Source organism: Epithele typhae, assembly GCF_022376455.1.
Source record: "Epithele typhae strain CBS 203.58 chromosome Unknown BXZ73scaffold_272, whole genome shotgun sequence".
Lineage (NCBI taxonomy): Eukaryota > Fungi > Basidiomycota > Agaricomycetes > Polyporales > Epitheliaceae > Epithele > Epithele typhae.
The window spans coordinates 9,326-22,109 of record NW_025954463.1 but is presented as its reverse complement, the minus strand read 5'-3'; the positions used below and the strand labels follow the sequence as shown (position 1 = coordinate 22,109).

At 47.2% G+C, this 12,784-nt stretch overlaps 1 protein-coding gene across 1 annotated transcript; it reads left to right on the top strand.

Moving 5' to 3' along the window:
* Positions 1-3,887: 3,887 nt before the first annotated feature.
* Positions 3,888-6,448, top strand: BXZ73DRAFT_84143 (uncharacterized protein; the record flags this gene model as incomplete). Its single annotated transcript, XM_048023970.1, has 22 exons — positions 3,888-3,917; positions 3,968-4,012; positions 4,123-4,176; positions 4,204-4,252; positions 4,316-4,329; positions 4,362-4,454; positions 4,494-4,549; positions 4,592-4,736; positions 4,886-4,929; positions 5,166-5,175; positions 5,238-5,313; positions 5,350-5,424; positions 5,455-5,489; positions 5,511-5,561; positions 5,672-5,675; positions 5,705-5,743; positions 5,876-5,909; positions 6,005-6,021; positions 6,077-6,096; positions 6,199-6,230; positions 6,276-6,366; positions 6,425-6,448. 22 exons carry the CDS (start codon positions 3,888-3,890, stop codon positions 6,446-6,448), a joined length of 1,038 nt encoding a protein of 345 aa, XP_047870715.1.
* Positions 6,449-12,784: the final 6,336 nt, after the last annotated feature.

Genomic DNA, 12,784 nt, shown 5'->3' with positions numbered 1-12,784 from the left:
ATCTTGGACTAAGAAAGCCTTCTCGATACAAATACTCGAAGTTGCATAGTGATCATCATCCATGCGGCATAGAATGTCATAGCAAGCCCTAACCTTTAGGCAGTTGTTGTCAATGTAGTTACGGAACATATGCCTGTTGGCAAATGAAATTCTACTCCAATATCGTTGTCAGAATCAGTTTATTCTATAGCTCACGGCGATGAGAACATGGCTACCTAGATAGGCGGGGCATTTTCTGCAGCGTGAGAGTATCCCACATGCGGATAAAACTACAGCACTTGTCTCTGTTGAGGTCGTGCCCATCGTCGTCGATCACGATGGTAAACCACTTGTGGTCACTCGAGCTCGTGGTCAAAACGACGACGAGTTTGATGTCGGCACCCAACTAATTCTCGCATACCCAGCTGTCGTTACCTGACGACGCAGCCTCTCATGAATCCTCACCCTCTGAATCCCAGCCATCACCAAGGTCCCAGTCTCCCACCGTCTCCTGCAGTATCCGAAGGACCGTACCTAGTTGCCACGGTTCCCCACCCGGCGCCTCAATGGCTGGCCGTGACGCGTTCTCCAACTGCCAGCCATCGCCGAGGTCGCAATCCGCCGCCAGCCGCAAGACCGGCGCAATTCAGCACGGTTGCTGGGGCTCCCACTCCAGCACCAGGCTGTCTGACCGCGCTGCAAGATCGACCGGGGGAATGAGGCAAAGCCCGGGCCTCGGCGTAGAGATGGGGAGAGCGGTGGAGGTCTTCTTAGCAACAAGCCAAAGGCCATGCGTTCCAAAACCGGGATGGACGAGAACTGTAGTGAATCTGTTCAGATTCTCGTTCCATCCCAGCTCAAGCGGATGGAATGATGATTTGGGCAGGCAGGAAGCATGGACGGAAACCAGTTGCAAAAAATCCCGCCACGTGGGTGAGTCCACGTTTACAGCAAGCCGCAGCTACAAGAGTTGTGAGCATCCAGCGTCAGGACACTGACTAAAACTTACCGATGATCGCCGCCGGACCAACTTGTAGGTCTGACTCGCTCCAAGGAGGCGGTACAGGTTGTACACTGCGTTGAGGAAGCGAAGGCAGAATATGAGTAGGCCCCAAAGGCGCGTGTGGTACACAGAAGGCATCGGGGAGAGGATGTAACACGCAAGGCCAAATTGCAGCACTAAAAGTAAAGGCTTGTCCCCGGCCTTGCGCGTAGCACCTTATTCGGCTCTCTCTGGAAGCCATGTGTTAGCTTTGTAAGTGCTGCTAATTACCAATACCAGGCCTGTCAGCGGCCCCCGACGCAACAATATTGCCGATGACATTGACCTTGGCCCTAGTTGTAACTGCTCCCGATCGAGTCATGGGTCCAGCTGCCGCTGCGTGAGGGCCAGAGCACACCTAAAGACCGGTTCAGCCAAGCTTTCACACGACATGACAGTCTCATGACGAATAATGCATCACCAAACGGGACGCCGCAAACCACTCCTTATCGCAATTACTCCCGTTTGAGTCATGGGTCCCTGCCGGTGCAGGGAATCCGCTCACCCCGCCACGACCTCCCGCAGCACGTCTTCGCCCACTGCGCGGTGGGAGCCAAACGGGTCGCGAGCCGACGTGACCTATTGCTCAATGGCATAAATTTCAACGCCAGCACCGCGCCAGAAGGCCCATTGGTAGTATCAGCGATCAGCTGACAGTCATCTGACTGGGAGGTCTACTGATTGTACCAACTCACCGCCAGTTTCTGGAGGTGATGACATTAATGCTGCAGACACCGACATTTCACGATGGCCACCTATAAGGCAGCATTGTGAAGTCAGAGATTTCACTCTCAAGATCTGCTCCCATCATGAGCGACGCTTTCGAGATACTGGTACGCTGAACAACACGTTCAATTTCGTAGATTCATTTTCCCGGCAGCGCCAAAACATCGGTGTGTTGCAGGCGCTTTGTGAGGCTAACCTGAATGAGTTGCCAGGTCTGTATGTTGAACTGGGTGCTACACCAGCTAACAGCATTACGATTAATGAGGTACGAATGAATCGTTCTTTATGGGGTGGGCTCTGGCTACGACACGCGACACCCTCAAAATGCTAGTCGTGGGAGTATTTTTCGGATTCCGCTTACCTCTGATTAGCACAGCCACTTGCCACACATAGGATTTTTACTTACTGCCATCACCCTACTCCGGGGTTAGGGTTGCTCTCTAGGGTTCCAATAGCCGCTGGGTTTGCACTGCCACCTCTGGCCTATGCAGTTCTGGTCTGTATGCTCTAAGGCCGATGTTATTGCCTACTATTAATAGTACCTATGCTGTATAGTAGTTCTAGTTACCTGCTAGTACTATTACCTATGTGTAGTTGCCTACTAGTGTTATTATCTATGCTCTATAGTACTACTATTGCCTCCAGACTGGAGTTGCTTACTATGTCAATGTCTTGGATGCTGGACTAAGATAGGCACTCTATAGTACTTATTGTCACCTGCTATTACCTTTGCTACTCTGGCCTTGCCTACTGACCTATTCTAAGTTGCTACAGTGTTTAAAGTCACTACTCCAGTCTTACATATTGTCCTGTTTGAAGTTACTAGTGTTGCATGTTGAAAGCTACTAATTTAGCCTTAGTTGCCAGTCTATTAAAAGGTACAAGTGCAGCTTTATTTGGTAGAAGTGGGCTATTACTGGCCTTACTCACTGCCCTATTCAAACTTACTAATCCAGCCTTACTACTCGAGGTAGGATCTACTAGCCAGACTGATCCACCCTACCCTAAAGTATACATATGACTAGCAACTATTGAACACTTGAGAGGTATTTAGATGCTTACCATGCTATTTGGACTGACTATTATATGAGAAGTTACTAGTCCAGATTGTTGAAGCTCAGTAGTCCAGTAATACTTGCACCCATGTTTATCGCTTTACTAGAGCAGTCATTACTTAATAGTGGTTATTGTTACATACTGCTGCCGCAGTCTATGGCTATAGTTGCCCACCTAGACAGTACTTACCACATGGTTCAAAGTTGCTATGTTTACTTGCTGCCTTTCAAAGTTACTAATCAGGTCTTACTTGCTGTCTCATTCAAAGTTGCTACAGCATTCAAACTTGATAGCCTAGCCTTACCTACTAGTGTTATTACTCACTAGTGTTACTGGTCCCGCTTTACTTACTGCCCTTCAAACATACTAGTCCAGGCTTACTTGATACTGTGTTTGAAGCTACTACTAGTCAGTTGCCACCCTGTTCAAAGTTACAAGTCCTGCCTTACTTACTACATTGTTCAGAGGCACTAGTCCGGGTTTTTACTTACTAGTCCAGAGTTTTATTATCACCTCATTCCAAGTTGCTAGTCCAACAGTTCTAGTCTGGGCTGACTTACTACGCTGTTCAAAGTCACTAGTCTAGAGATTGCTTACCATATTGTTCAAAGTTGCGAGTCCAGGTTTATACTTATCACCTTATTCAAAGTCACTAGCATGCTTTACTTACCATTCTTTAAACCTACCCATCTAGGCTTACTTATTGCACCATTCAATGTTGCCAGTCTAGTCTTACTTACCCCTTCAGGCAGCACTTACTGGCTCCTTCAAAGTGTTTACCCTGTTATCAAAACCCTGTCCAGTTAGCTGCTACTACTCTGTTCAACACTTACTAGTTGGTTACACAGCTGCACAGTTCCCTACCAAGATGAAACATGGACTCTAGTTGGCTTCGTAGGGGGATACAGTGAGAATAAAACCTTTAAAACAGGTCTATTCACCCCACACTATCACACACTAGTAGTGGTAACTCAGACAAGGTCCAGAGTAGGTTTTTAGAGCTGCAGTGGTGCTTGGGCATGAGTTTTACAATGTGTACATGCATGGCATTTAGCCTTTTTTGCATCAATCATGATCCAGGGACATGACCATTAAAGGTCTTGGCTTGAAAAAAGTACTACTCAATTTGTATGCTTCTTCTGCAATGATTTCAATTCACTCCAGCACACATCTTGGGCTGGGGGGCAGGCGGTGTGCAAATACTTTTGGGTGTGTAGGCTGTGGCTGTGCAAAAACACGATATTGTGGACACCACTTTTCACGCCTCTGGTGGGACAGGCCTGTGCACTGCCACCCAGATGCCTTTGCCTACTATGTAGGGGAAAGTCGAAAAGCGGCATTTAGAAAGGGGCAAGCTGAGTATATGCTGCCTAGTAAGTGAGTAACCTGGGGTTGAGCAGGGACGCCTCTCACCCTCACGACCTCTGGGTCAAGGCACCTCACCTCTGGGTGAGTTCCCTGGGATTACTTTTGGGTTTCCTCTGTCTCTGAATCATCACTTTGATGTCATAGCTAGACCTCTCATTGTGTGTCCTACTGTCCTCCTACCATGCATTAGCGGGAAGACTGGATGGGGGATGAAGGAGTACAGCCCATGGTTCCTCTACATCTTTGGATGCTGAGAACTATGGAACCTGGCATCTATGCCATGGTTTCTCTTGTTGCTTTGTTGCTTTTCTCTATTTAAAAGCTGTTCATTGGCAGGCTTTCTACTAGAAGTGCTTACTGGAGGTGTATTGATGGTCAGTGTGTGTTTTTTGCTCTTATATTGCGCATTATGGGGGCTAGAGTGTTTCTTTCTGCACTGTCGAGTCGCGAACGACAGGGTGGAAAGGGGAACTCTAGCCCTTGTGCAGATATGGAGCTGTATAGAGTTGTACTGACTTCATTTCTTTACACCTTGGTTGTTTCTCCCTCCGGGGAACCTGCACTGGTGTGCACTGGCCCAAGTCCGGGAAGGGTTAGAATGATGCTTATGTGTTGTATTTTAGCTACTTTGTGTTTGCTTTGTATGCAATGATTGCTTCTCTGGGTTATTCAACTGGTCTGATTCAAGTGTGCAGTTCAGTTGTCTCTATCTAGTTTAGGGCAGGTCAGCTAAGGACTTGGTGGTCTGACTATCAGTAGTAAGTAAGGCTGGACTAGTAAGCTTGAACTAGACAGTAAGTAAAGCCTCACTAGTAACTTTGGGGCTAGTAAGTAAGGCTAGACTAGCAGCTTTGAACAGGCACTAAGTAAGCCTGAACAAGCATGAAGTAAAGCCAGACCAGTAAGCTTGAAAGGTCAGTAAGTAAGGCCAGATGAGTGACTTTGAATAGAGCAGTAAGTAATGCCTGACTAGTAATTTTGAACATCATACCAGCCTTGAACCAGTAAGTTTGGAGGATAGTAAGTAAAGTGAGACTAGTAACTTTGAACGGGATTGTAAGCATAGCCTAGTAACCCTTTGAATGAGGCAGTAAGTCAACCCGGAGTAGCCAGACTGGCAACTTTGAACAAAGCCCAGACTTGTAAGCTTAAATAAGATGTAAGCTTGAATAAGATAGTAAGTGAAGCTGGACTAGCAACTTTGAATGGTGCAACAACTAAGCCTAGGCTAGTTGCTTTGAATGGGGTAGTAAGTAAGCCTGAACAATTATGTTGAAGGATAGTAAGTAAAGCCCGGATGGTGACTTTGAATAGTCTAGTAAGTAAAAACCCGGAGTAGACTTTGAACAATGTGGTAAGTAAGGGTGCACTAGTAATGTTGAACAGCTTAGTAAGTAAGCCCAGACTAGAGCCGTGAACTGACCAGTAAGTAATGCTAGACTGGTAGGAATAAGGTGGTAAGTAAAACTCCAAACTAGTGAGACTTTGAAGAATGCCTAGACCAGTAAGTTTGAACACAACATTGAATGGCAGTCAGTAAGCCTGGATTAGTTGCTATGAATTGGGTAGCAAGTAAGCCTCAATGAGTATGTTTGAAGAATGGTAAGTAAAGCCATGCTAGTGACTTTGAATAAGGTGGTAAGTAAAAACCCGGACTAGCAACTTTGAACAATACAGTAAGCATAGTGACTTTGAACAGTGTAGTAAGTAAGCCCAGACTAGAACTGTGGACTGACCTGTAAGTAAGGCTGGACTAGTAACTTGCAATAAGATGATAAGCAAAACTCCGGACTAGGGACTTTGAATAGACTAGTAAGTGAAAACCCGGACTAGTGCCTCTCAAGAATGTGGTAAGTAAGGTAGGACTGGTAACTTTGAACGGGGTGGTAATAGCTTCAAACACAGTATCAAGTAAGCCTGGACTAGTAAGTTTGAAGGGCAGTAAGTAAAGCCAGACCAGTAACACTAGTAAGAAAGTAAGTAAGACCTGATTAGTAACTTTGAACAATGTGGTAAGTACTGTCTAGGTGGGCAACTATAGCCATAGACTGCGGCAGCAGTATGTAACAATAACCACTATTAAGTAATGACTGCTCTAGTAAAGCGATAAACATGGGTGCAAGTATTACTGGACTACTGAGCTTCAACAATCTGGACTAGTAACTTCTCATATAATAGTCAGTCCAAATAGCATGGTAAGCATCTAAATACCTCTCAAGTGTTCAATAGTTGCTAGTCATATGTATACTTTAGGGTAGGGTGGATCAGTCTGGCTAGTAGATCCTACCTCGAGTAGTAAGGCTGGATTAGTAAGTTTGAATAGGGCAGTGAGTAAGGCCAGTAATAGCCCACTTCTACCAAATAAAGCTGCACTTGTACCTTTTAATAGACTGGCAACTAAGGCTAAATTAGTAGCTTTCAACATGCAACACTAGTAACTTCAAACAGGACAATATGTAAGACTGGAGTAGTGACTTTAAACACTGTAGCAACTTAGAATAGGTCAGTAGGCAAGGCCAGAGTAGCAAAGGTAATAGCAGGTGACAATAAGTACTATAGAGTGCCTATCTTAGTCCAGCATCCAAGACATTGACATAGTAAGCAACTCCAGTCTGGAGGCAATAGTAGTACTATAGAGCATAGATAATAACACTAGTAGGCAACTACACATAGGTAATAGTACTAGCAGGTAACTAGAACTACTATACAGCATAGGTACTATTAATAGTAGGCAATAACATCGGCCTTAGAGCATACAGACCAGAACTGCATAGGCCAGAGGTGGCAGTGCAAACCCAGCGGCTATTGGAACCCTAGAGAGCAACCCTAACCCCGGAGTAGGGTGATGGCAGTAAGTAAAAATCCTATGTGTGGCAAGTGGCTGTGCTAATCAGAGGTAAGCGGAATCCGAAAAATACTCCCACGACTAGCATTTTGAGGGTGTCGCGTGTCGTAGCCAGAGCCCACCCCATAAAGAACGATTCATTCGTACCTCATTAATTGTAATGGCAACATAGATGTGGACACAATTGTTGCCTGTATGTTGGTGCAATTCACCCCTGACCTCATGAACACCTCGCCCAGCTGTTGAAGCAGACACCTTCCCTTGTACACCTTTGTCCATTGACAACTGTGACTCGGTCACTCTAGGGCTCTTTTGGGGCACTGTGTTGCCTTTCTCCCAGACTCATCTGAGGTATAGCCATAGCAATTGAACAAAGGTTATCCACAGGCTCTTCCCAAGCAAAGACAACAATATGGTTTATGGGAGTGAGGGGTACAAGCACTGCCTTTATCTAAAGCATTGGAGACAGCTTATAGTGCACCCATTTATGCCTCACTCCATAATTGTCTACAACCGTGTCAGGGGACTCATTAGCAGTGTCACCTGGCTTCTATTCACCACCAACAACAAGCTCTGGCCCAGTAGATTTAGTCTCTCCAGGGTGACATTCTTAGAGGAGAAGCAAAGAGGAGAAATCAATGTCTAGATATCCACTCTGTGGATCATCATACACTCCCAGTTTCATCACACATTTTTCTATTGCTGATGATGTGCCTGATGGCCCTGCTCGGAAAATCGATGCTCAACTCCTGAATTATGATGATGAGAACCTTCAGTTGCTTCACTATGCACCTAAACCTCACCCTCATAAGAGGCATATGAGTGAATAGCAGTTCTTGATGGTGACATCATTCAGCTTCCAGTAGTCCTGTACTAATTGGAGCTTCCTGTCCTTCTTCTTGACAAAGAAGACTAGAGACACCATAGGGGACTTAGAAGGTACAATGTATTCCTTGTGCATGTTGTCCTCCAGGAACTGATCAAGCTCCTTCTGCTTGTTTAGAGGCATAGTGAAAACCTTGGAGTGGATTGACTCAGGGGCATCAGGCTTAAGGTCAATCACATGGTCATAAGGTTTTGACTCAGGGAGACACTCTAATTTGACCTTAGAGAACACCTTAGTGGGAGGGCCAAACTCACTCTGCTAAGCAGGCACTTAAAGAAGTCATGTAGTTCTACACCAAATTCTACATGTGTGCCATTGTCAACGCTGCCTACTCCACAACTCAGGTACAGCTCATCTACTGCGTCTTGTACACCATCTTACGGGCTTCTTTGCGCTGGGCCTGGAACAGCTCAGACCATACAGTCCTGACGCTAATGTCATTGGACATCTTCAGGCACTTTGAGGGCTGGAGTCTGTGCTCTTCATTGTTGAGGACATGACCATGAACCCTCTCCCATAGGTGAGTGATACCCAGGTTTTGATTATATGTGATTGCAGAAAGGCTGCTTCTGGACCTTGCAGTAGCCAGGAAGGACAGTCGGGTACTACTGATGATGAGCTTGACGGCAATGGGGGTGCATCCATATCATGCGCGATAAAGGGTGTGGTATGAGAGATGAGCTCTTGTACTGATACGCCAAGCCTGCGCTGTTATGCACCAAATTGGTTTGTGCATGGATAGGGTAAAAAGTCGATCAAATAAAGGCTTGGTAAGAGACCAGCGGATCAATCCAGGAAGGGCAGTTTAAGTGCCTTTGACAAACAACACCACCACTTCAGGCAAAGATACCTCCACCACTATAGTCCGCTATGTCTCCAGCTACAACCACCCACTGCCCAACATCCATGGCAACAGAGTTCACACCCCACATGCGAAGAGCTCTGTTGAAGACAATCCAACAAGGCAGCTACATCCGCTTGGTGGTGGTGAGCGCGCACAGCAGCTCACCATATCTACATTACAATGCAGAAACTTGACTGGAAACCACCCTGAACACAGGGAAGATGCTCATACCAGCCCCTGGAAGTGTCTGTTGGTTCACAATCAACCACCAACAGTGGTTCCTAGGCCGGATCACCAGTGTGGGTCAGCATCAGGCCACAGATTATTCTTCGAGTACAGCACCTTCACACGTTCACCTTGGTCGCTCTTTCGGTACCTTATGATGCTTACGAAGGAGAAGACAAGTCAGCTACATGGATTTACGGACTCCACTGTTTACTTCAATGGCAGATACCACGAGTCCCAGACCATGAAAAGCCACTTGCAAGCAGGTTTGCGATGTCTAATTACCTACCATTACTTACAAAACACACAGGAGTTGCAGTTGATGCTAATAACTGTCGTGAGGAGTTGTTGGATGCCTTTCAGGAGATCTATCAGACGGTCAAGGGACTGACAGTGGTAGACAAGCTTCTGGAAAACGCGGAGATTCAGATATAGAAAGGGGAGGAAGAACCAGACCTACCGCCCAGTTAGGATCTCGCGAACACATGTACCTGTGGTATCTTTTTGCCTTTCATGTAAAATCCCATTCTATGGCTTATTGACTGGAGACTCTATCTGGACTTATCTGTGACCGACATTATCGTCACTATCACAGACACCAGGCAGAAAGCAGTCAAAGGTAGAAAATCGGGTGACAGAATAAGAGGGGAGATCTCAGGTTGATCTTAACACCTCTGCACAATTCTGGAATAAATTACCAAACCATTCACCTGACTGGTACTGACCTATACAAGAGACTAAGTAACCACATGACCAAGTCTCTGGTGAGCAGATCAGATAGTGTGCTCAGGAAGCACAGGACGAGGCACTGCACAATAGAATGTACTGGAAAGAAAGGCAGCACATAATCGCACAGGTTCGCATAGCCTTGCAAGTATGACAGATTGTTATGAACACCATGCGTACGCCCACCCTTTTCCTTTCCCCTCGTCATCTCCGTTCTGGACTATGCCTCGCGCCCTCAGGGGCTACTGTAACACCACCCCTATCCTTGCCTCATGCTGCTGTGCAGCCTTGTTTCGGACATGCACGTGCCTCATGGTAACCTCACGGCACGACACCCCCTCACACACCGTTACCATGACTCGTACTGACTCGTATGGACTTGCTGTATACACCTTGTGACCTCACCCCTCGCGCACCGTGGCCTCAAGGCCTTTGTACTTATAAGAGGGACGAAGCAGCATAGCGCTCCCCATCTTTCGACCTCCTGTATAGCTACGTCCTCTGGCCTAGTGCCAATCTACTCTCTTGCTTGCCTTCTACCTCGCTCGCTCGCCAGTCCACTTGATAGTGCACTGTGCTCACTCGCGTCGGCATCAAGAGACTTCTCACAGACATAACCACTCGGTGTCTAGGCCTCGTTCCCGACGGACCTCGGACTTCGACGTAATATTAGGTCGAAAGATTGAACTCTCCACTTATTCAAGTGCAGAGGACCCATCTACCAGGACAGAAGGTTGCGAACTGCTCGATAGCAGAACACAATAAAAGAACAGTCACCACGGACTCCACACAGAACATCCAGGCTCAACAGGATACCCCTCGAGTACCCCTACTCCCCATTATCCTCACACCAACCCCAGAGGAGAGACACGCAGCGCAGCTGCAAGGACCAGAACAGGAGGGCAGCGGCCATACCCTACCCATTGACGAGGAACACGAAGAAACGCTCGTTGCCACATTGAACAGCGGAAGCTTGGACACATACCTCCACACGTTCTCTCGAGCGGTGCAACAAGGAGTACAAAACTTTGAGATACTCGCGGACCACCCACTTCTACTCGCAAGGTTCAACGAAGAAGATTTCCTGGACTTTGGTGGTCATCTTCGCGATCTCGAGAACATCATCAACATACTCCCACAAGTACCAGAAGCGCCGCAGAACGTGCCGAACCACATCCAACTTCCTCTGAACCCCGCCGCTCCCATTCACGTCCTGACGGAAAGACTCGAGTACGACATCAAAGACCTTGAAAACTTTGTCTTTGACCTATCCAACAACCTCGTTCACCCGGAATACCTAGGAAGGCTTCAGGAACTTCAAGAGTTCCGAACTGCACTAGGAGTTATTCAAGACTACTTCCATGACTGAACCAGACACGGCTTGCAAGAATAGAATTCACGCATTCAATACCGACACAGGAAGAGACGCACATCACAACGACAGAGTGTGGGGCAACTGCACGTCAGCAAGGTGCCCCACTAGATACTGGAACTCGCAAACCCTTCCAGCAGGAACAGACGATAAATACAAGGCCTGCGTCGAAGCACAAGAAAGAGCCATCACCAGGGTATTCAGCCAACAGAAACCAATCTTCAAAGCCCCACAGACAGGAAGGATAGGAACTACTAGACGGATAACATCCAGTAGTCAGAACACACCGAAGAGTTCACTACTATCAGTAGCGATCACCCCATTACCAGATCTGTCCGAATCAACCCCTGAAACAGGACCAAGTACACGAGCCCAAGAAAAGACTCCAGCCGGAGAACCCGACAGCAACTTCTCAACTCACGCGCAACCACTTCCAGAAGAAGCATACATGGCCACTCAAACCATTACAGAGCCAGCTGGAATGGCGCAAGACCCAGAGTCAATATCACGACACCCCCCTACTCGCTCTCCGAGAGCATCGGGATTCACCACACCGGAGGATGAGATAGACACCAACAAACCCATAGGACAACAGCTTGAAAGAAAGCGTGAAGACATGGAGGAACAAATACGCAAGATGAAAGAGAAACTAGCCAAAATAGAAGAAGAAAGGGATCAAGCTGATTTTCACTTCCAACACCTCTCAGGAATCTGTCGACAAGCAGTTCCGAGCTATGCAATCGGGAGACCAACGGATGCAGGAGAATCGGCAGCAAGCCTCACCACCATCACACTCCGCCCTCAAGCAATTGTCCTCGACCCCATACCAGAAAGATACAACCCTAGGGGAAGGGATCACTGCAGTCACCAAAGAAGAGACCCAGATGACGAACCGTCAGACGGCGACGGTCCTCAAGATGACAGAAGGGGACGACAATATCCAGACAGAGGGAGACCACAAGGACCCCCTGGAGGAGGAAATAACCCTCCGGGAGGAGGTGGAGGAGACAGATACCAAGGAGGAGGCCCCCCAGGAGGACCGTTCGGAATATCAAGAGGCAAGGGCAAAGTCAAAGTACCAGAAGTATTCGACGGCACCCGTGACAAACTTGATACCTTCGTGGAGTCACTCCTCCTCATGTTCGACGCTCGACCTATCAACTTCCCAGACGATCAGACAATGATCACCACCGCCCTCTCATACATGGAAAGAGGGACTGCAGGAGTCTGGAAGACATCTATTCTACGCAACACATGGGTTAGGAACGCAGCAGGACGAAGACAAGGCTATGGAACCTGGGACAGCTTCCTCAACAAGCTCCAAATAACTTTCGCACCCATCAATGAAACTGTGAACTGACCTGTAAGTAATGCCAGACTAGTAACTTGGAATAAGGTGATAAGCAAAACTCCGGACTAGGGACTTTGAATAGACTAGTAGGTAAAAACCCGGACTAGTGGCTCTAAAGAATGTGGTAAGTAAGGGAGGACTGGTAACTTTGAACGGGGTGGTAACTGACTAGTAATGGCTTAAAACACAGTATCAAGTAAGCCTGGACTAGTAAGTTTGAAGGGCAGTAAGTAAAACCGGACTAGTGACACTAGTAAGTGAGGCCGGACTATTAAGTATGAATGCTGTAGCACCTTTGAATGGGACAGTAAGTAACACCTGATTAGTGACTTTAAAGGGCAGCAAGTAACACTGAGTAAACTAG